This window comes from Oreochromis aureus, linkage group 2 (assembly GCF_013358895.1).
Source record: "Oreochromis aureus strain Israel breed Guangdong linkage group 2, ZZ_aureus, whole genome shotgun sequence".
In the NCBI taxonomy this organism is placed as follows: Eukaryota; Metazoa; Chordata; class Actinopteri; order Cichliformes; family Cichlidae; genus Oreochromis; species Oreochromis aureus.
The window spans coordinates 22,968,733-22,993,845 of NC_052943.1; the positions used below are offsets into that span (position 1 = coordinate 22,968,733).

A 25,113-nucleotide genomic window follows, 5' to 3' on the forward strand; every position below is an offset into this window, starting at 1 on the left:
CCAACTATATACTAATGGTGGACAAGCAGAGAAAAAAAGTCATAGTGGTAGATGTAGGTACATCAAGTGATAACAACAACATCAGGAAGAAAGCTTGAGAAATACCAAGGACTGAGAGAAGAGCAACAGAAAATGTGGGAGGTAAAGGCAACAGTGGTCCCTGTAGTAACTGTAACACTTGGAGATGTGACTCCCAAACTGGACGAATGGCTCCAGCAGATTTCAGAAATGACATCTTTGATCTCTGTCCAGATGAGGGCAGTTCTAGAAACAGATAAGTTGCTGCATAGGACCCTCAAGTTCCTGAGCTTGAAGGACAAACAAAGACTGCCCACAGGGTGAGTGGAGTATATATATGATTAACTTTGTAACACCATAATGATATGCCTCAAAGCAAGAACGTCCTAGTTTCGAATTCACCAGCCAGCTCTCAGCTTTCTCTCCAGGTTATGTGTGTTCTCTCCAGGTACTCCCACTTCCTCCAACAGTGCAAAGACAAGCATTTTAGGTTAATTAGTGATTCAAAATTGGCAGTAGGTCAGAATGTGAACATGAATGCTTGTCTGTCTCTCTGTGTCAGCTCTGTAATTGGCAACCCTTTCAGGATGTACCCCGTCTCTCACCCTAGGACAGATGACAGCTGAGATAAGCTTCAGCCCCATGAAAAAAAGTTCTTGATAGTGTGCTGTTGATATGGCTTATTTTCCTGGAGGTTCTCACATCTCTCATTTTTATCTACTTGTAATTACATGTCTACAACAATAGCAAGACTGTAAAAAAAAAACAGGTCTGGACACTTTCTGGACCTTTTTATCAGTCTTGTAGTTGAGCTGACTTGATGTCGGTGGCATTTTATGTTGTAGTACTTAGTGTGTACAGCTTCTTATTTTGTATAACTTCAGTCATTTCCTCTCCTGACAGGAGAGGTGTAATGAGAGCAGAGCCTGCAATGAAAGTGTCACCAGAGTGCATATCTTCAGCCACACAATCTTGTTAGTTTTTTAGGGTATAATACTAAGATCAATAGTATGATGGCAACAAGCATCAAATTGAACCCCAAGAGACACCTTTTCTGCATGTGTGGAAAAAACTATACACATGGGCAGATGCAGCAGCTTGATAGAGATAACAGAAGGCTATCTAACACCAACAATGAGCAAACTGAGAGACAACCATAGAAGTCCTGCAACAAATGTATATTGTATACCCTACATCTAACAAACTGAATATGTGTCAAGATAACTGCAGCAACACAGCAGGCAAAGCTGAAAATGGCCTGAGAAAATAGCCGGCAACAAGGGGAGCTCTATGGGGCAGCTTTGTCAGCTTGCTGACATTTGCCAAGCACAAACAGACTGTCCTGAGATTAAACCTTCTAACACAAGCAACAACAATGGCTGAAAGCACAAGCAACAAATACTTAGACACACTCTTCAAGCGGTCAAGTCTGAACGCACTGGTGCAAATAATGAGTAGAGCCAATAAAAAGGTCAGGTCACAAAGAAATCCAGGTGGCTGCAAGAATACAACTGGATGTTATTAGTCTAGCAATTAGCACAATAGCAGGTATTAGCTTTCCTCACATACAAAGTTAATCAGTCTGAATCAATATTATGCTAGTAAGCAGCACATTAGCTTGTTAAATATTAGAAAACTGTAAATTTAAAACAGTGCAAACTATTTCCTAGACGCTGGTTTTTCTAACAAGTGAAAGCTGTCGCAAAAGAGGTTTACAAGTTCTCTTTCATGTTTCAAGCCAATATTACTTCTATAGTTAATATTTGTCCCCCTTCGAAGTATTTAAATAAAAAAGACAAAAACTATTCATAAGATAACACAGTTCACGTGAGCTTTTCATGACTGTTCCTTTAATGGAAAAAACCCACCCACTCAGCATGTGACCCAACAAGGAAGTTTAAACGCGAGATTAATTACACACGAGTTGTGTTTTTCAAGCAGCTCTTGTGTGTGTGTGTGTGTTTTTTTTTTTTTTTTACTTATGGGGATGTAAATGCTAACCGCGCGACTGTAGCAATGAAGTGATAATAGTGTTGTAGTAATATCCAAGCATCGACAGGACAAAATGTTTACATTTCTCCTGATTTGCACTTTAACGTCGCTTTTACCGCTTGGACATGCATCGTTACCTCTTGTGATCAATACTTGGCCATTCAAGAATGCAACGGCTGCAGGTAGGCCAATCTTTTACACGACTATGAATTGTGTTAGACAAAAAAAGAAAGATTCATTCGGGCTGGAGCCCAGTCACGTGACACTGTGGTCTAAAATAGATAAACAGAATCCACACACACGCACACACTAAAATAATATACTGATCGATTGTTTTCTGGCTGAGCTTTAAGAATCAGTGGCCGATTTGTCACGAAGGGTTTTGCAGCCCAGTGAATTTATACCACTGTTGCACTGTGTATTATACTTCCGCTTTCAATTTGAGATCCAACTTGTAAGTGTCCTAAACATGTATAATTTACATACTAGTGTATACCCATACTGTTGTATTGTTTGGTCTGTTATACTCTTGGCAAACTAATATACTTAATCACATTGAGAAAAGTAAGAAAAGGTGAGGTGGGTAGATGGTGTTTATATGAATAAGAGATGATAAATATGAGCTATTAAATATTCATATACGGCGAAATGTGTTCATGTCTATGTACGATTAAGGGGCCACGTCAACTGTCCCTTTTATAAAAAACAAATAATTAAATAAAAAAAAATAAGGGTACTACTACACTCATTAGCCAGGTGCTGTCCGTCCCCCTTCAGTTCATAATGCAACATTTACATGCAATATACATCTGACAAAAATGCATATAATGGCATGCTGTAAAGAAGAAATAAATGATTTATTCATACAGTTCCTTGACAATCATAAGTTAATGTGTGAAATGATGTAATGCTATATTGATAGTGTAAACATCTCTCTTTGGAAGTATTCAATATTTAGTAAATCAGATCTTGTCCTGATATTTAAATAATATAAAATAGCCCATTGGTACGTGGTTGCAAAGCAACATGATGCATAATATCTATTATCGATTGGAACCTTCAGGGATACAAGATGTACTTGTGCACCAGTTTTGGTTGCTCAACTCCTGATCACGTAAAGGAGAAGTTTGTGAGAAAACAGACAGAAAGGGAGAGAGAGTTTGTGGGTTTTAGAGCAATATTTCACTAAAGTTACAGCTATGTAGGTTTGCAGACAAAAAATAAAAATAAACAAACAAAACACAAGGTAATTCATGATCCTCAGAATAGAAGGACAAATTGGATTTAGCAGCTGCACTCCTGTTGAGTCTAATATGACAGTTTTCACAGAGTATTAGTTTGGTTTTCAGAAATGACATATATATAAATTATAAATAAAAATAACTATGTCTATAATTCTATTTAGCTGCAGACTTTATTGTTAAAGTCAGTAGAGTCATGTTGTATTAATTAGCAGGCATGGTGGTACTTGGTGACAATCACAGCCATTGGTTCTCAAATACAAAGGTTTGCTGTTTGATGTTGCTCTGTAGGACTGTAGGCTTTTCTGTGGATACATATTGGTCATCACTTGCAAGAATCATTGTGTTCATTATGATTTTGTTGCATTATAATGCAAGAAAATACATACAAAATTCTCCAAGGGGAGAACTAATTTGTTTGTTTGCTGTATTCATGTGGCTCACATGGAGCTTATCCATACAGTATGTAAGGCCATCAGAGGCTTAGATGGGACTGCGAAATGGACAGAACCCGCTAGGCTTCTTAGCTGCCATTGCCACGTCTGCCCATACTCAATTTGATTTCCTTCTGGATGATACATTGGACATGTTCAAATTGAAACTGAAAATATTTCAGCATTGCTTGGGACTTATCCGTCAAGTGGATTTTCACCAGGTGCACAGCTCAAAATGAAAAATGATAGAAATGGTATTCAAAACATTTTGAGCAACAGCTCAGACCTGTAGATGATTAAAGTTAACTAAAAATCTCACTATTTGATAGATGGATGCCCTTTCATTTATCAGATGTATATCACCTCTTTTCCCCAAGGAGGATATGAAAATGAAAAATGTACCCAGCTATCTGTTTTGCGGCGAGATATTTAAAGGTGTAGTCTGTGAGCCACGGCTATTGATCCGCCCATGCAGGCCTCTTTTCCTTTGGGGGCTTACAGAAGCAGCTGACAATAGCAGGCTAATCTCTTCCATTCAGCAGCATTTTCTAAAAGAAAAGGATGTAATGCAGAGTTTGATATGAAGAAAAAAAGAATTATATCTCAAGACAAGAGCACTAACTTGAGAATAGAATTTCAAGAGCGATAAGTCATAAATGATAAGAGGGAGAATATGTGTGGTGCTGAACACAATGAATTTAGAAGCAAGCTGGTGGCAGGCTACCAGTTGGTATTTTGATCCCCCATGGGCACTTAGGGGATCAGTGACCAAATGCTAGTGTGTTTTCTGTTTAATACCTCTGTTTTGTACTGGTCATCTAAGACAAACTTTAGCTCATAGATTTTTAAATTTGACAAGCAGATGCCATCAATTCAGTTCTATACCCTACAACAAAAAAATAACCAAACAAAACAGTGTTTCTGTTAAATTTTGCAGCCAAATGCTACATTGGTTGACTACCAAATGTACAAGATATCTCTCAAGGCTTTGTCAGCAGTGTCTTTGTCAAATTTTTGTCAAACAGATTTGCTAGACAGAGGGATTCCATCCTACCACTGCAAAATGTGACTGGCAGAGGCTTCCTGTCATGGGGATAGCATTTGTTTCATTGTACAGTATATTGCATGCTGATTGATTCATTGTGTCTGCAGCATGGAGTGCCCTGCAGTCTGGTGGCTCAGTGTTGGATGCAGTGGAAAGAGGCTGTGCCCGTTGTGAAATGGAGCAGTGTGATGGCAGTGTAGGCTATGGCGGGAGCCCAGATGAGTCTGGGGAGACCACGCTGGATGCATTGATCATGAATGGGTAAACCATGGACATGTCCTGTGCTTTTATTATTAGTAAAAATCTAACATGGGGGAAAAGCCACTTCTATAACAGCATAGTTAAGCAATAAAGATTGATAACAGAAGATTAAAAAAATGCAATTTAAAAACTGTTACGTTTTTCCGCTAGCTCCTATTTGTCTAGCTTTTCCCCCCAAATCTTATGATTTAATAGTATGTAATGAACGCCTGAGCCTAAATGAGTATAGAATTGATTGTATTTTTTTTTTTAACTGGAAATCACATATATTTAACAGAGAATTTCTTAGATCTTGACCATGCTAATTAAGCTCCTACAGTTTTCAGCATATTATATTTTTTTTTTTGGGGTTGCTGCTATTTTTTACGAGCCTTAACTGGTTCTTTCCTATAACTTGTTCTTCAATAAAACAGAAAGTGCCAGTAGGAGCTGAACATTTAACAATTATTATGTCCTAAAATATTACATTTACCCACTCAGAAGGTTTTATGGGAAGCAAATGTAATCTCGCAACAAAACCAAGCGGCAAGCTGTTTGTTATTTCTCTGTGGAACAGTGCTTCTTTTATTTTGCAGGGAAATTGACATTTTTTGGCTACAAAGTCATGAATACATTGCAAGGATAGGATAGTCTCCTCCACACAATCCAATATAGCTGCATAAGAAATCCAGTAGGTATCACCAGCAGATGTATTGTAGCCTCTGAGTGCTGGAATCTAAACCATAAAATTTAATGTAATCCAGCAGACCAGTCTGGCAATAAATATCAGCTCTGCAAAATTGTTGAATTTTTGATACTGTGTCAGGGAGGAGTTAGCTCTGTGGAAATTCTAGAGGCTTTAGTTTCTTTTGATAAATATTAGAAACACATTTCAGTATAATGCAGCCTATTACACTACCACCACAAAGGGCAGACCTTAAAAATTAGCTTCCATTCACTCACACTCTCAGAGAAAACAGAAAATTCCAGCCATTTCTCTATTTGGATTTAGCTGAAGAATGGTGTGTTACAGTCACAGCTAAGTAAGCCAGGTGTGTCAGTGCATACACTCCCTTACTACTGAAAAACATTGTTTGTGTTCATCTCTGGGCAACTATTTATGAGGGGTACAGGGGGTTAGCGGTGTGAGGGCAGTGTGTGATGCATGCACCTATTGTTGGAGCGTGCACTCATTCCTAACACTAGTTTCTGACTGATATATATGACTTGCAGATACTGTTTGTGCCCAGTAAACCAGAAATGATGTTTATTTTCTGCGGATTGTCTATGAGCAGTGATACAATGGAGGTGGGAGCAGTTGCAGACCTGAGAAGAATCAAGAATGCCATTGGAGTTGCACGAGCTGTGATGGAGCACACTGAACACACATTGCTAGTGGGAGAGTCAGGTATTGTTACGGTTTACGTCGGCAGGAATTGTTTTCACATTCTTGTTATTTGTTCAACATCATACAGATTTATTAGAGCCAAAGAATTTCGGACACGGTTTAATCTTTAATCTGTAGACCTCGTGACCTGCAGTAAAAAGTCTTGAGCATAAAGAGAATACCAAACCATAAGAGAGTTTTTATTTTTATTTTTCCACTAAATTAGCACAGAGTGAGAACTGTACACTGGCCTGCAAGTCATTTAAAGGAATCTGGAGGCCAGTGTTGAATCTTTTTTTCTTCCCCAATGAAAAGTATTTTTTAAATCAAATAATATAGCCCATATGTCGAGAAATCCTAACAATCCAGATAATCCTTATTAAACCTTTATTCTTCAGGAAGTAGTAAGGTCACTTGTATTCAGAACACTGGCCTCTTGTCCACCTTGAAAAACCAAGGCTACAAGTTTAAATGAGATGGAATTGCCTCAAGTCCCTCCTTTGTTTGTGACCCTTTGTTTTTTGTTATAACCCAAGGTCAGAGTGGTCCAGAATGTCTAACTTGACCTGAAAGTATTACTTCTCTCTTTATAGCTTCAGTGTTTGCTGAAAACATGGGCTTCATTGCAGAAGACTTGACTACCAACAAATCTGTGAATATTTTCTCAGAGTGGCTGAAGGGCAGCTGCCAACCTAATTATCGAAAGGTGCGTGTGTGTGTGTGTTTTAGGCTGTGTGTTTTTCTCACTTGTGTTGGCTACAGGCGTGCTGCTTCTAAAAGATTGATATTAAACAGGACAATTGACAAGCATACTAAAGTAGTTCATAAAAGAGCCAGCTTTTGTGGTAGAGGTGATGCCCTACAGCAGTGAGTTGTTGCTTTTCTGTAGAATGCTCCTGTTAATTTCGCCAATAACTTCCCAAATCTCCAAACTAAATCAGCTGTCTACAGAGTATCCAGTGCTCAACTGATTAAATTTAAACTAGCTATACAGCCCAGTACAAGGAGTGCCTGTTCAAAGTTCATCTTGGCAGTAGTGGAGGAATAGATAACACTGATCACTTGCTCTTAGCCTAAAGGGTCCTTGGATGTTTTAAAGGGTTTTACATTCACCTTATTGGAATAGAATATAGCACACTTTGCTTTGTTAGTAATGCACAGGTAATTTGAGAACACATTCGAGCTTTGGCATGATGAACAAAGTGTAAAGAAGTAAAGTTGCTTCTGTTAAACATTCTGTATTAAAAGACCTTTGAGCAGACTTTTTAGTCCACGTGTTAAATTTAACCTGCACCCAAAGCACAAATGTTGTTCGGGGTTTTCAAAAGTCACAGGTTTTACAGCTGTTCACCCAACTCAAAGGGATTCCACTTACCTGTAACTTCAAAGGAGCAGACTGAACTTTTCACACCACTCTATACAGTCAGTTGACTCACTGATATCAGCAGACAAGACTCCTTGAGTTAGAGGCAGGGAGCCCTTTCTTAAACTACCCCCATGCTCTGACAGATATCCACATCTTGTTCTCTGTGCTGACACACTATCCAGAAGATTGAGGTGGTCCAAAAGGTTGTCTGTGTCTCACCATGACATGTTTGACTACTGAAAGACAGGGAAGACTCCCTACTGTATGTTATTAAATACCAAACCACTTGGTGACAATAGCGCTGATGGTTTTATGTAATTAAATCATGGCAAATCAGAGTGCTCGCAGATCAGCATGTCTAGCTTGTGTGCCATTACAGTAATTGAGTCTCGGGATAATAGCATTATGCAAACAGTGATGCAGTTTTCTCTTCTGTTGAAAGAATGTCAGTCCAGATCCGTCCAAATCCTGTGGACCATACAGGCCGAAGGCAACGTGGAAACAGAGCAAGAGGGCACGGCATGCTAATATCCATGCCCATGACACCATAGGTAGGTTTTTACCAGCTGACACAGAGTCAGCTTTCCTTAGGCATTTTATAATTTAGTATTTAACTACCTCATTGAAACCAGACAGGTATGAAAATATGTTTAGTTGTATAATGGGCCACATAAAGAAGGTTTTCTGTAGAGTTTTTAGAGTTTGAATTTGTATTTCTGTCCAAAAAATACTACTCAAAAATAAATATTCCTTATTGCTTCTACATGAATTCCCAGTTTAATGGGTTGGAGCTAGAGTTATATATTACTGATCAGTGTGCTTGGAACTACTGGGATATTTCATGGTGTGCTCGAAAAATTTAATCAGTGTCGACACTAGCTCACACGGGAGCTTGTAATTACTTTGTCTAGCCCCCCCTTTTTTTTAAACCTACGAAGAGGTGGCTGGTGTTTCAGAATCAATTATTTTTTTGCACCAGGGATGATCGCTCTTGATCGTGATGGCCATGCGGCTGCTGGTACATCAACCAATGGATTAACTCACAAGGTTCCAGGGTATGTACATTATGATAATGTTTTTTATCCATGTGTAAGTTTACATACAGGGTTGTAGCTCAGGGTTAGATCCAGATGCATATTTTTTGTGTACTTTTTATGAGGCACTCTACTGTATTTACATGCTCATGTTTCCTGTCCTGCAGTCGTGTTGGGGACTCTCCTATAGTGGGGGCAGGTGCCTACGTAGACAGCTTAGCCGGTGGTGCTGCTGCCACAGGAGATGGAGATGTCATGATGCGCTTTCTACCAAGGTACCACAACCATTTTATTATTAAATAAATAAGCTTTTTGTCTTTTGTGTCAGGAAAAAAAGAATCTACTTAGCAACATAACTCATGTTAAAGGAGTTTATTTTTAAGTGTAACTAAGGGGGTGGGAAGGGAATTACTTTCACTCTATAGATTATTTCAGTAGATCAAAATAGGTGTTATATTTATTCTAGAAAACAATGTGAACTTACTCTATTGTTGTACTTATACTTCTTTAGGACATCTCGCCTGGTTTGAAACTTCTTTGTGAATTTTTTTTCCCAGCCACCATTTAAATAAAAGGACTGTTGGGTGGCTTTTTCCTTGACAGATTTATTTATTTATTTTTTCAAAGAGAATATCGACATATGTGACGTGTGTTGATTTTAAACAGCCAACTTTGGGCTTGAGCCCCAAGCTGCAAGTGCAAAAATAGTATTATAAAGAGTGGAGGTGTGACTATGTTGCCCCAAAACTGTCATTTGTACATTCCACAGCTGAAGTGAGATTTCACTAAAGCGACTGTTTGTTTCCAGGCTGTGAGAATATATTTGTCTCAGAAGGGTTATTTTTTTTTAAGCTTTATTTATCTAGGATAGTTTAGCGTGCACACATACTGAGCTGAATCCAGCTTAACATTCAGCTACACGCATGCACAACACACCACACCAAACCTGAAGGGTCCCCATTTTCAATCAGATTATTATTCACTTCCAGGAACTGCTGGGTGGTTAGAGAACCGTGTTACTAGTGAAAGAAAGCCCTTTTCAAAGCCCAAGTTTTTATACCTGGTATGTCTGATTACGACTCTGCCCAGGGACTATGCTGTCAAAATGCAGCAGCAGCAGGCCATTTTAGAAACAGTTGCCTTCTGTGTTGGAATCGTTCTTAAACTGCTTATCCATGAATTCTAAATGTTTAAGTGACTATGAGATGTTTTCCTATGTAGGATGCACTATATATATTTTTATGTTTTTACACAAACTAATTTGCTTTCGATGCAGTCTGGAAAACAACATGCAGGATTGTACTTGTCCTGTCAGAATAATTCACTGAGGAACAAGGCTCTTGCAAATTTTCCATTTAAAACCCCCCCATACTTTCACCGAGGTCAATTATAGGAAATTTGCAGTGTGTCACTCATTGTTTTGTACAATTGACCTAAGGCTAATGGAGTTAATGACACCAGCAGTGTCTGGATGGAGCAAATAATTTAAAAGTAATGGTACATTAATACAAATGCTCCTCATGTTAATTTTTGTACACTTTGTGCATTGTGTTCTTGTATACCATAGAGTGAGGCAGGGATCCTTTTTTTCCCCCATTAAGTAATTATTCAGGTTGTTGCATTATTTTTATTGCATGTTATGACTTCAAGTGCGTCACTGTCATGATCCTGGTTGGAGGCCCTGACAGCACTTGTTAGTTTGCCTCATGTGTGCTCCGTGTAATCCTGCCAACAGCTACTTGGCCGTGGAGTTGATGAGGGCCGGGGTGGATCCCTCAGCAGCCTGCAAGTCGGCCATTTCCAGAATCAAGAGGCATTACTCTGAGTTCTTTGGAGCTATCATATGTGCTAACACAACAGGGCATTATGGTGAGTGTTGGAGTTTACAAATCGTACAGCTCCTTGCCCAGAGTACTGGCACAAAAACTGACAAATGTATACATATTTCTTTTTAAAGTAATATTCACTTAAAACTATATCATAAACTTGTTGGAGAGGGAGATGATAACAAGGCAGTCCTTTGTAAATTAGGCCTGAAATGAACAGATACAATTCAAAATTTTAAAGATTAAAAATGTAACCACAATCCAATGGCATTAAAAGAATATTTTACTGCTATAATATCATTAACAAACACTAACATTAAGTATGCTGAAAAGCATACTTAATACTTTTCAAGCAAATGCTTTCTGGGACTGAGAAATAATAGCCTTAATGAAGTTCAGGCATTGCTGTAGCAATCTTTTGTACAAGGGTTTAACTAGATCACAGCAACATTAAAGTTAAATGAAGCTGTCTTCACTTCTGTTTCTTTTACCTTGACTGATCAGCGCCAACAAAATTTGTTCTACCCTAGAAGTTATTTTGTTCTGAGGTCAACCACCACAAAGTCTGAAATTAGAGTGCCAGCTAAAGCGGCACACCCTTCATCTCTTCTTGTTCAAATAAGACAACCTTTTCATCTTTAAGTAATGTATCCATTTACCCTACATCCACAATGTTTTCGTTACCACCTGCACGCATGCTTCTTACTTTGGCACCAGAGAAAATGAGGTCTGAATGTAATGAGACACCTGGATAAACAGATGTTAACAGGTTATAAGAATTCTCATTTTAGACAGCATATGCATTCAAAAGTCGAATTTCATGTCACAACTAAATGGGGTCTTAATGAGAGAGGGTTATAAAGGTTTGTGTTCCTGCAGTACTTCAATTTCTCCTTCATCTCTGCAGGTGCAGCTTGTAACAAAGTCCCCGGCTTAACCAAGTTCCACTTCATGGTAGCAAACTCCGAGACAAACACACCAGTCCTAAAATCTGTTGATTGCTTTTAAATAATTTATAACTGTATGCATATCTTTTGAATTAATACTATACATGCAAATTTTATGATGATTTATTTCCAAAATAAAATCTGTTTTAACTGTTGATGGTTTTGCATTTTTGGATTTATCTACATGTCTTATTAACAGGTGAATTCATAATACCAAATAATTTGAAACAGACTTTATTAGAGATTTATTACACCTGGTACGAACAAAGAAGTTGGCCATGATTTGAAGGTCAGAAGCTTAAATGGATGGGAATATAGAGCAAGGGTATATTTGATATATTTGATACTTGTGACTAGTCATCCACCCCATTTCTATATCAAGTTATTTTTATAAACATTAAGGGTTCAGGGTTTCACTTGGGAGCAATATATGGCACTAGCAACCAGGTAGGATGGAAACCCCTGGTCCATTCTCGGCCCACTGGAAAAAGTCACACTGTTTACCCTTTTGAAAGCTGCAGGTGTAAAAATTCCGGCCGTTGTTGGGTCCTAGTTTCAGAACAGTCCTCATTAAACAGCGCTTCCCGTGGTGACAAAAAGGGAAGTGCAAGTCTGCCCACTGCAACAGTGGAAAATAAAGTTTGGTTAGCTTGGATGTACAGCTGTAAACTTTTATTTCAGTTATTTAAGTGTTTAGTGAACAGATTGCTAACAGACTGTGCAAAGGCTAGAAAACAAGAGAAGCAAACCGAAAACAGATAAGCTGCCTTCCACTTTCACCTCAAAGAAGTTACACTTGGTGTCTCTGGGTAGTGAGCAGGAGTAGAACTGTCGTCCCTTATTCTCCCCCTCCTTGTGGACCACTCTGAGGACAGCTGGGCGACGATGGGATGCACAGCGAGGGGCACTGGGACTGAGAGGAATGGAGGTTGCACGGCTTGTCGCTTCCATTTTGTGGGTACTGACAGGAGTATAGAGATAGTGTCATCAGTTTGAAATGCACTGAAAATATAACACAGCCAAAGCTGTCACATGAACACTAATTAGCAAACTAACCATTTTGTCTTGATGTGTGTTGGGGAAAAAAAAATGTGTATGTTTAGTATCCTACCATGACTGTTTATCCATCTGTTTTTTTTTTTTGTGTGTGTGTGTGTTGTATTAAAATACTAAATTTTGGGGGTTTCCTTCTTAAATCTCACTCATTTCCCTGAAGTTGCAAAAACTTCTCTTATTAAAAACTTACCCATGAATATCCAAGTAAGAGATTCACTCACCTTGAGTTTGGGGTTCCATTTTGAGCATTGTTACTGGGAAAGGGGCTGTGATCAATTCTCATTTTCTTGGATGGGTGACTGTAGGAGGCCAGTGATTCCCCATCGGACAGCTCGGCTCTTTGCTTCTGCCAGCCACCAGAGGCATAATTGGGGCTTGTTGTCCCTTGGCAAACACTGTATTTATATGAACCTCCTTCTGCCGCCAAGGAATTCAAATGACTCCCGGCTTGGGAAAGCGGGAGTTTTGCAGGCTTTGCCTTCTTGCTTAAGTCGGAGAAAACAAGGGTGGAAGTCCCAAATGCAGACCTCCAGTTGACTTTGAGCTCCTCTTGTGGTTTCTTGAAGGCAGTGCAGGGGTATTTAATCAAATCAGCAGTGAAGGGTGATGCTTCAACGCTAATGTCATCTGTGTGGACTGGGGAGATGGAGCCACAGAGAGAAACTCAATTCATGTTCAGCAGCTGCAGCTCATTCTGATGCACCGACTGCACCCATAAAATGCAGGTTGTTGTTAGTTTTAAGTGGTTAGCTTGCCGTATCATTTATCAGTAGGCAGTATATTGCCGTGCTGTGTAGTCAAATGAAATGTCACACAATATGTGGTGCTGAAAATGCCCTCATGTAAAATTCTGTCAAATGAACCACCGTATAAAAAGCTTTAAAAATGTTTTCAGTAATGGACTATGCAGCCTGACATAACAGTCATTAACAAGGAACTGTGAATAAATATCACTCTCCAGTCCCTCAAAAGCTACCATTAAAGTGGCCATGAGCAAAGCCCTTAACCCCCAACTGATTCAGAGGATATGCACAGGGGTCCGTTGCAAATGTATAACTGTACATATGCAAATCAGGGTATTACTGAAAGAGCGAGTGTGCTCAGTCAGCTTTCCATGGAGAAATAAGTGTCTGTTATTCATTTAAATCAACCTCAAAATGTCACCACTATTCTCACTTACTCACACGCATCTTTTAAACAGTCCAGATGGACGCTGACATATGTGACGTAGCCTTTAAACCTTGTTAAAACTCAGATGATTATATTGGACTTAAGAATTCAAATCCCACTCCCATCCTCCCAAAATGGGAAATATTTTACTATCTAATACCACTGGACTAAAGGGGTTTGTTCTAGTAATGATTAACATAAAAAGACTCGGAAGTCTTAATTCAAATAAAATATTACAAAAAAGGAAAACAATTTAAGGGTACACAGTGAAGCTATCATAGGAACGTGTCCATGTCCTTGAAGCTCAGCACATCCTCAGGTTAACAGCTATTCAGTTGTTCAATCAGCTATTAATTAAAAAAAACTGGACTCTATACAAAATACAAACTAACCCTTAAATCCTTCAACTGTAGTTTGTATGCGGCAACAGTGACACTACAAGGACATTTCTTGCAGACACTAAATGGCCAACTGACAGACATGCTCATTATCCGTACTGCAACATACAAACACACACAGAGAAGCTGCGTCGCCTCGCTGCAGTGTCACTCTGCCTTTTTCCATCTCTTTCTGAAAAGTGCTTAAGCATCGCTGTCTAACTGTACAAGATATCATTCAGCTAAACAGCAAAACTATAGCTACTGTTTTATCTCTTGTTAGCAAAGACATTTTATTCGCTCCAATTGAGTGACTATGAAGACAGAACATTTCACTTACCCCTGGGTCTTGGAGTGAGGCAGGCATCACACGCTGTTGCTGTTGGCTGGTTGATGAGTGTGCAGAGCTGACAGGCCCAGTCTTCTTCCTCTTTCTTAGCCACATTATCACTGGTTCTGTTGCAGGCCCAACCAATCAGGCTGTTTCTGACTGGAAGCTTACTAAATAAACAAAGCAGGGCAACAGTGACGATTATAATGTACTTCTGCTGCTGCTAATTTTATTGTGCAAAAATGTGAGGTTTCCACAGGCATACATTTACTACATTACTAAATATGAGTCACTTTCTTGTATTATTGATATTATTGTTCCAAATGTTGAGAATAATTGGAATTATTAGCTCTCTAAAGTGGACAATGAGAGCTGTTTTATATTGTGTTGTATATAGTTTAGAATAGGGGTGGGATAGATGGAGCATAGCATTGCCATATATTGTATGGTGATATTGTATTGATGCAGGGAAACCAATATTGATATTTTATTGATAAATAAATAAGCTTAAGCAAGCAAGCTTAGATTAAATTGGCTCAACTGAAAAAAAAACATTAACACTGGACACAGTTTGACAAAGCTACCTCCTAATTCAGAGCAAAATAATGGCCCAGTCACACCAATAAAAACAGGAAAATAACCTCCTTGTATCTACAAAAAAAGGTAAAAAAAAAAAACTGTCACAGTCTGACTTGGACTGACTGCAATCATTCTCAGACAGATTGGTGAAGATATTACTGTTTAAGCTATTATTCAGTTAAAAACAGCAAGGTTGTTGAATGCAAATGTAATGGTTAAATGTACATTTCTGTTAAATGGGAATTTCTTTTATGTAGACAGCAACAGATGCTTGATGTGTGATTTTCAATGATTTCTCATTATTAATTGCTGTATTATCAGAAATACGTAATTGCCAAGTGAACCCCAAGACAGATACTAACAGTTTAACTTTGGGGACACAATTTGCAGTTGAAAAAAGGCAAACAATTGCAGTATATGTTACTGCAACATTCATCATATTCCAAAATGTTAAGAATAGCAATAATATTGTATCAGCATTGTGATAATATCCTACTGTTGGTTTTCTGTTAATTTCTTACTCTATTTTATAGTCTATATACATTGTGCTTAAGACATTTATTAGATCAGCACCCAGTGTAAGATTTATGCTACAGCTACTTTAAATTAGCAGTATTGGTAATTCAAATAACATTTTTTTCATTATCCATGAATTTACAAATTTACTGTTTTACTAAAAACCGAGTGAAAATATTATAGTTTAGGATGCTAGATTACAAATATTTAATTTCATCCCTGAGCAGAAAAAAATAGTTTTATTGGTTGAATGTTATTCTTGATTAATTTCTGACTTCTCAGAGATTTCTAAAATGTGGGTTATTACGGGGGGTTTATTAATAAATTTGTTAAGCACTGTACATTATGAAGTTAAATGTGAAATGACTATGAAGATGAGTTCTTGATGAGTTTCAGAAAATGAAGTTGTAGACTGGGTAGCTTATTTAATTTAATAACGAAAAGATTTTGGGATCAAATGATAGCCATTATGTGTTATCACTGAAATGGCTCGTGGGGGAACATGTTTTTAGTTTGTTTTTTTAAAGCAGAAAGTCACCTTCAGTCATTATAAGATTTAAGGTGAAATTCAGAATCAGCCCATTTTGTTTCTTTATTGTCCTGTATCCTGGAGACTCTAGCATCTTTTGTTTAATGACATAATGAACATTATTGAGACAATAAAAGTCTGAAATGGTTGCTTGAAAGAGAGATTTCAATTAGCTTCTTATTTAAGAAATAATGGGAGGTCAGAAAGAGACCTCTGCATCAGTCATGAGTGGGAGATAATGATGTTAATGATGATGATAATGATATACTTATGTACCTAGTTTCCTGGTTTTTGTTTGACTTTTTTGAAAAGGTTCATGGATAAACATGTGACAGTGTTTTTTTTCCCTTTAACGTTGTGGGATGGAAATGACTAATACTTGATGTGAAGATGCATTATGATTCCATGTATAATTGGCCATAAAATGCCAGCATACCTATATTATACTTTCAAAAGTAAGTGTCACTTTATTTAGCTATATGTAACTTTTCAGCAGTGAAATAATTCCTAAATTATTATCTTTTTCTTGGATTGTCTGCACAAATAAACACGATTTTGATCAATTCTGTTCAGAAATGTAGTCACCCAATTACAACAGCAGTTGTAATATATTAAGATATAAACCATGTAGACACCTATGAAACTTTTACCTTGGCAAATAATTACAGTTCAAGCAGAGGAAAAGACATGCAAGAATGAAATGTGTTTTATATAATTGCTCCAAGCGTACATGATAGTGCTCTGACATGAAGCTAGACTATGTTTGACAAGAGGGTAAATCTGCAGCGCCAACAGTCATGGAGGAGCAAAGTAGCGGTGGCTTTCAGGAAACTTCTCACAGATTGCTTCATCAGCTGTGTAATGCGTTGTAAGGGCTTTAGACTCTAACCCCTCGCAAAGCTTTGCTCAAACACAGCCCAGGAGGTGTTGAGCCTGTGCCCTGTCTGGCAAACACAGCCTTATATGCGCATTAATTTCCCTCATAACACTTCCCACTCCCTGCCAAGCCCATCTGCCTGCAAAGATGGCCTCTCTAAATTTGAACATATTATCTAAAGAGCTTTGGAACTTTATGAAAAGACTAGCTTTTGAAAAATGACACCTAGCTTTACTATGTTGGTTTCTTTACTGCCAATATATTTTTAATAAGTTAGTGTGTTAAAATTTCAAATACAAAGTTACACATTTTGTATCAGAAGGGGAATTGTCGCTTTATTCTATCATTGGAATATTTCCACTCATATTATTAGTTCTTAGACTCCTAAGTTCCAAACCTTTTTCATCCGATGCACCACCAAAAACCTGCCCAACGGACTCAAGTATCCCATTCATCAAAACCAGCTGTACTCGAATGTGTTTAAACAGCCATTTATCAGTTGTAGTTAGTGAACTTTTTATGTAGTTCAGTATATTTCACTGTTTGCTTACTATTCCATTCATTTGTCCTTTTGTTGTAAATCCATTCAGCAGCTATTTAGTGTTTAGTGGCCACAACCATGTTTTTCGATTGTTATTCCAAAAGGCAATGAGCATGCTCTTTCGAAAGACAGATAATCCTACATTTTGAAACATAATATGACCAACATTTATACAAAAGATTTTTTATCGATTTATTTTTCCCAGTATGTCCTAAAATTAGGTTTTCCCAGAGAATTCTATAAGACTAGAAGTCTTTTTGCAGGAGTGGGAAAGAAAAACTGGGACTGTTGTGGTGAGCCTCACAGAACAGAGAACAGAATTAAGTTCAGCTTATATGTAAGTAAAGATGATGGAAATGTGCAGATTAATAAAGGTAGTATGCTGTGCAGAGCTGTAGTAACTACGGAGGGATAAAGTTGACAAGCCATACTACGAAGATATGAAAATAAGTTGTTCAAGCTAGGTTAGTTAGAGGTGATAATCAATGAGCAGCAGTATGACTTCATGCTAAGAAAGACTACAACAGGTGTAATGTTTGCTTTGAGAGTGCTGATGCTGTTGAAGTGCAGAGAAGGTCAGAGTTGCACGGTGTCTTTGTGGAATTAAAGCATTCCATAGGGTGTCAAGAGAGGGACTGTGGTAGTGCAGGGAGGTAGTCGGGAGTAGCAGAGAAGTATCTGAGGGTGGTGACAAACATGTATGAGGGCAGATAGACGGTTGTGTGGTGTGCCGTGAGAGTAACAGATGGGCTTAAGGTGGGGGTGGGAATACATCAGGGATCATCTCCAAGTCCCTTCTTGTTTGTAATAGTGATGGAAAGGTTGACATACGAGGCTAGGCAGGAGTCTCTGTGGACCATGATGTTCGTAGATGACATTGTGATCTGTAGCGAGAGTAAAGAGCAGGTGGAAAAGAACCTGCAGAGGTGGAGGTATGCTCTAGAGAGAAGAGAAATGAATGTCATTTGAAGCAAGACAGAATGCATGTGTAATGAGATGAAATTGTGAAGGTGAATGAGTTTAAATATATGAGGTCAACCATCCAAAACAATGGGCCTTGTGCAACAGAAGTGAAGAAGAAAGTGCAGGTGGATGCAGACGAGTGTCAGTGGCAAATCAGTGATGTGTAAAAGAATTTCATGTTTATAAAAAGCTAGGCTTTGCTATGATGTTTGATTTGGAGAGAGGTGGCAACAAAAACACATCCCCTCATTAAGATCTTCACTGGGGATGACCAGACTGGACAGGTTTAGAAATGACAGCTCAGGTTGAGTGTATTGGTGACAAATCCAGAAAGGCAAGGCTGAGATGGTTTGAACATGTGTAAAGGAGGGACAGTGAAAATATTTGTTAAAGCATATTGAATATGGAGCTGCTAGGCAGGATGAAAACAGGAAGACAACTTATAAGATTCAGGGATGTAGTGAAGGAAGACATAAAGAGGTTTGGTGTGACAGAGGAGGATGCTAGGGATAGGGTGAGATGGAGGCAGATAATCCACTGTGATGACCCCTTGTGTAAATGGGTACTAATCCCTGTATGGATATCACTGATAAGAAGGATGCACTACATTGTTGAGAAAAAACAAGGTAAATTTTAATCTCTGTCTTAGTTAAAACATAATTGGTGGCAGATATTTTTACAGCCTTCAAAGGAGCAGCCTGTACAAGAATAATACCTGCTCAGTCATAAAGGTCTACAAGGGTTTGTACCTTATGTTCACACTGCTGGGATCTCCTTTCTGACAATGCTCGCAGAAGTAAGTCATCCTTCCGTTATCTCCAAGCCGACAGACTGTGATGACATGAAAACACTGGCCGCACTGGGAACGCTTGTAGACTTTGTAATGTTTGTAGAGGGGAGAGCCAGATTTGCGACACTGACAGAGATGAGGAGGGCACACAAGAAGAAATAAAAGTATGAGGAAAAAGAAAACAGAAAAAGATTACCTTTCCTCACTTCTCTGTTATGTATAGAAAGTAATATTTGTTTTTTCTGTTCTCTAGGTAGTGGGGCTTTGGCTTTTGCTCTCCTTTCCTGGCAAAACAGGATTTTTAGTTAATCTATTCTTGCAAGTGACTCTAAATGAGGTAGCAGCTAAATACCCAATTTAAATGTGTGCAGATCAACATAAACCCATACAGATCCCATTCAGATCCAAAAGACCAACTTGTGATTTATGCCTAACCTTGTAAAACAGAAGAGTAAAATTGCGAGTCATTTTCACCAAATGGTGAATCTGTTCATCCGTCAGCTGCTGAACCTAAAAATGACAGAGCACATTTAGTTACAGTTCACAAAAAGGAGACTAAACCTTATTTGTGTAGCCCTTCATTTTAAAACAGAGACAAATAGCACTTCACAATCAAAATCAATACTACAAGCACACAAACAATAAAGCACCAGATGGGAATGAGAAAGACTGTTTTAAATTGATGCAATGGGAAAAATAGCCAGCCACCAAGAAGCTGACTCTGGCTCAGACAGTGTATAAAAACAGTACTTGTTGCTCTTTCAGGACTCCTAGAGGCTTGGTAATAGAGGAGAAGCTCATAAAGATTCAGTGGTCCCAGAAGAAGAAGGGGCCAAAAGTCCTAGATTAATGTTTTGCTTCAGTGTGCTATATTCTCGTATCCTAGCTAAAACTTTCTAAGGAGGGCAAAAATTCATTTCAGATTGGAGCCCCTAGTAATGTTTGAGTAATAGAAGTATTCATGCTATGAAGTTCTTTTACCTGCAATAAATAGGCCACTCAAAAATTACACCTTTCTTGTATAGTTTGCCTACCAAAAAAATATTCCCAAAGAGCCATGTGACGTATTGAATCCTTCACAGTTCATGTGATATCATTTCCAGATCAGGATTAGAAAATATTTTATTCATGTTTTAGGATAAATATATGCTATAAATCATAGAGAAAAGCCGGCTCGGGTTGCAATAAAGACCATGTACATTCATGAAAGTAAAAAATATTTCCATTTTCAAAAGGCACAGAGGGAAAGGCATATGTGCTGCAATGCGCTTGTTTGTCTTTTCCCTATTTTACCCACCTCATTGCAATGCATCACTCAATAATACAAGGGCTTAAACTTTTTCTGAGAGAGTTGTCTTGCATTTTTACCCTCTCTTTTGTATTCCTCTGCTGAACACAATCCATCATCTTTTCCATACCTTCACGGCTGGGTGGAGGCCAGAGTCAAACAGGGCTTCGTTTTTAATGATGTTGCCGACTCCCGGCATGACGGCTTGGTCAAGGAGAACGTCGCAAAGCATCCTGCTACGCTGGCTCCTCACTGCTTCCTCTGAGTGGGAGAAGCTGAACTTGGAGGAGCATACATCCAGACTCTCCATGGCCCTAACCCTCTGCTCACAGTCCTCTGTTAACCTGCAAATACACAGTTGTAGTAATGGAAAAAGGCAGAAAATATATAGCGACAGTTATTGAAAGTGTGCCACGGGGTCAACTGGCGCTCTCAAGGTTACACTTTTCAAAATTGTTTCTTTCATATATTCTGTAAGGTTTGTTTGTTATGAGATGGAATAACATAGGTGAAACCTTCACACAGAAGAAAAAAAATGTGGGTCTGGCTGCTGAGTATTACAACAGGACCTTACAGACAATGGTCAGGACAAATGCTGAGCCAAAAAGGCTGCGTTTTTCATGCAACAACGGCCACTGTCTTCAGACACAGCCTAATGTAGGACATACTCACTCAATGAGACTCATAGCCCAAGGTGAACTCCTGTCACCTCAATCTATCTAGGCTGGGCTGGTGTCCCTGTTACCTTATTTCCACTGTGCTGTCAAAGAAGCACACAGTGTCGTCAGTAAGGTGTATTTCCAGCACAGGAGTGGAGTCCTTCCTATCCCTCCTCTCAGCAGGGTTTATACGCATTGATCCATTCATACCAAAGTGAACTCTAGAGGATGAAAGCAAGAAAGACAAAGAAAAAAAAGGCAAACTTCATTTAAAGACAGCATGTCTCGATTCATTTAACACTCGACACTCGATCACAGAAACATGGTCTGTGGATGGAAACTCTACCCTTGGAAACTTATCGTGCAAGGTGTCATTGCCTTGCACAACAAAGCTCACTAATTCATTTACATAGATATGAATCTCTCTGTCCAGTGATGTGGGGTGATTATTTAAAATAACATTTTCATTTTAAAAAAATAATATGAGCACAGTTAGGGTTGCATTATTTGAATGAATATGTCCCTGTAGATGCAGTAATATCTGTTGTAGTTGCTATCTCTCCAAATTACACTACTGCAGCCACTGTCATTTTTTGCATCAGTGTGATTGAAAATCTTGATGTTTTTCTATTTAATTTACTAAGTAAATTAAATAGATTTTTTTTGATTAAATAAATAAATACATACAAACATACATAGAAAAATAAAAAACAAATTATCCATATTGACTATTTCTCCTTATCACCATTATTGTAAAATCACAACTGAAGGTTTGAACACTGTGTTGTGTACAAACACAAAACACATAAACCAACCAATAACTGGCTTTAATACGAGGGAAAAAATAGCTTAGCTTTTACTGCCACAAAAAAAAATCACATTTTTGTAGTACTTATAAAAGCTGTAAGTTAACCCGGGCCTCCTAAGAATTGATCCGAATTGTAGACTTTATGACTGCTCTTTTTAGAGACTCAGATAGGAAAAGATGGACATAGCTTCTGGATTTAAAAAAAATTAAACCATTGCTGGAGTGCCTTAAACCTCAACTGTTTTTTTTTTTTTTTTTCAAATAGCCACCTGGGGGTGGTGCTGGTAGTTGCAAAAATAACTCCAGTCCTATAGACATGTAGAATATGACCACTGTGAACACTTTCCTGCTTAGTTCATGGGCTCAGCCGCTCTGTTTGGATCATATTAAATTAAAACAAATGAATAAATTAATAAATAATAAGTCTACTTTGTAACTTTTGGTTACACTTTGTGTATTTTGGCTAACGATTTATGATTGGCAAGTTGTTAGCCGGTGAACATGGGGTTTCACAATCAGACCCGCCCCATTCACTCATCACATTGGGTTTCAAAACACCAAGATCATGACAGCACAAACACTCATCTTGATACGGATCTTCAGAAACCTTAGGTGACATCACAGTAGCTATGTCGATCTTTTAAACTGTTTATGAGAGTAGTGCATGATCATATAAATATATTCATATTGCAAATTATACACATTTTGCTTACAGTGGGATGACTCAAATACTGAATCAAAGAGCAGCAAGCTAATCGGCTTATTGAGAAAAATGTGCTTCACTTTGAAATGAAAATGAAATGAAAATCCCAGATGTCACAGTTTTCCAAAAAACACTGAATGCAGCATTCATTGGTGACATCCCTCCAGATTACAGTGCACATACAGTCGGTCGATAATGACAGAAAATGTCTAGACATTTACACAAACAGAAAGCTAAAAAAAAAAGTTGCCCGCTTACCTTAAAGCACGTAGACCAAAATACATGAAGAGCTCCTTTCCCAATGTTTCCACACCGCTGTACTGACAACCATAAAAACAGTGGAAGGCGTTTGTCTCGGAGCTGTTTTTCTGTACAGGGATATAAGCCAGTTAGCAGCAAAAAGCACAGACGAAGGCTGTCTTTGATCCTCTTTAATAACAGCTAGGTGGCTAGCATCCTACACGCCAAATTTACTACATAACTTGTTCCTCCGTGACATACAGTCTCATAAGGGTACTTACAGCTGATGTTGTCACACTGCCTCTGATCGCTTTTACTTTCTGTCCTTTCTGGACTTTTAAGCGGATTTTCTCTCCGTTTAATGTGCATCCCGGCCCTTCAACCATTTTCTATTTCAACATCTAAAGTCAAACTGTGCGTCAACAGTCCAAAAGTTTTGTTGTTGTGATCGTTCCCCGCCACAACATTCAATTTTGCGCATGTGTGGCACGGCTTGTACCCGGAACTTGATGCATTAAAGGTACATTAACCTATTTTTCATAGCAGCGTCCTTCATTATGAAAACAACATTTACATAGACATGAATATATAGTAGGAGATTATGTAAGTATGTATTTGCTGTATAATTAATTCCTTCCCACCCTTGCTTCATCCCTTTAAGATGTTTCTTTTTTTCCTTTCGGTGAATAAATTCTTAATATGCTCTTCCTCCCAGCCCTGCGATGTCTATGCATATATTAAAGGGCATGAATAAGAATAGAAACAAATAAATAAACCAGACATGAGTAGATAAAGTAAAGAAACACATTATGGAGTTGCTGTACATTCATTGTTACTCAGAAATATATGCAGAAGTAGGCTTATTAAAATCAGAAACAGGTAAAACGTTAACGAGATACATGCAAATCAGTGGATCAATAATTACCATCCAAAAATATCTGTATATAGCTCTTCTACATAATAATTATGGTTACCTTTGGTACTTTTTAGGTACTTTTAAAAATTCTGATTATATAACTTGTGGACTACCAGTTATACAGCTTCTGCACCTGTTCCATACCTTATAATATTTCAAATACTTCATATAAATGGTAATAACATACTGATTCTTTTTCTAAAAATGAATGAATGCACAAATAAATATAAAAACATTGCTATCATAAACAAGAAATTGTGGTGAATCTGCACAAGAGATTAGGAGATTTTTAAAGTCTCATATTCCCCTATGCGAAAATTTCAAACGTAATAAATCGTCGTGTATAAAGTTAAAAATGGACACGGAACACAAACAGTAACGTGTTTCTGGCAGTGCAATATATATATTGCACATTCATAGAAAGAGCGATTTCTTTTATTTTTCACTTGAGGGCGCCAGCGTACCGTTGTTGCGCCTGCACAAGCGCAAGGACATGTTTCTGTGCTGCAAGCTTTAATTTAATTTAACGTTTATTGGGATTAGCTGACAGATACTAATTGTTCAGTTGAATTTAATTAATCCAGAGAAATTTTCATTGTTTGAATTTTCACTCAGCTTCTTTGTTTTAAAGTTTAATAATAATTTAAAATTAAAAATCTGTTACAAATAGGAGAAAAAAAGAGTACTATATTATAATTTGACAAAATTTGCATTGAAGTTCTTGTCTCCTCGCACATGCATGATGCTGTACTCTCTGCCCAGGTTAAATTTGACTGCCATTTGTGGGTTAAGTGGCTTACCTTCAGCTGTACTCTGTTCATCGAAGGTGTCTGATCTGGCTGAATTTCAACAACAATTTCCAATATTGTCAAACGATTTTCTGCATGGCTTGCTTTCATAATTGCACCAACTTGTTTGCTCTGCAGTTTTACCACCCAGAAACCCTTCTGTGGGCCCAGATAAAAATAGATAGACTCCACGCTCTCCAGCCAAGTGTACAGACATGCCGTCCTTTTAAAAAAGCAGCACTCAGCAATAATGTGTATTAAAATCTGTAGCTGTTCTCGCAGATTGGCTCCAAGGGATGCAGAGTATGTGAAGCTAGGTCTCAACCTCTTATCCTCTCTCCTTCTTCAGGATCTATAAAAGCAACATGTATCTGCAGAGATTAGTGCTCCCACAGAATGAAATATATTAAAGATTACAGAGCAACAAGTTAATATTATCTCTTTTACTGAGC

General features: G+C 38.1%; 2 protein-coding genes across 2 annotated transcripts; one reads left to right on the top strand and one right to left on the bottom strand.

The window, feature by feature from the left end:
* The first annotated feature begins 1,901 nt into the window (after positions 1-1,901).
* aga (aspartylglucosaminidase) lies at positions 1,902-11,685 on the top strand. Its single transcript, XM_031758878.2, has 9 exons — positions 1,902-2,192; positions 4,838-4,991; positions 6,266-6,378; positions 6,951-7,063; positions 8,166-8,274; positions 8,703-8,778; positions 8,925-9,032; positions 10,493-10,626; positions 11,491-11,685. Exons 1-9 carry the CDS (start codon positions 2,084-2,086, stop codon positions 11,589-11,591), a joined length of 1,017 nt encoding a protein of 338 aa, XP_031614738.1. The 5' UTR covers positions 1,902-2,083; the 3' UTR covers positions 11,592-11,685.
* A 51-nt stretch (positions 11,686-11,736) lies between these two features.
* Positions 11,737-23,423, bottom strand: neil3 (nei-like DNA glycosylase 3). Its single transcript, XM_031758851.2, has 10 exons — positions 23,239-23,423; positions 22,976-23,085; positions 21,293-21,427; positions 20,678-20,891; positions 19,695-19,769; positions 19,219-19,385; positions 14,474-14,634; positions 12,808-13,222; positions 12,311-12,491; positions 11,737-12,149 (listed from the first exon to the last, which is right to left on the bottom strand). The coding sequence occupies exons 1-10, from the start codon at positions 23,341-23,343 to the stop codon at positions 11,967-11,969; spliced, it is 1,746 nt and encodes a 581-aa protein (XP_031614711.1). The 5' UTR covers positions 23,344-23,423; the 3' UTR covers positions 11,737-11,966.
* Positions 23,424-25,113: the final 1,690 nt, after the last annotated feature.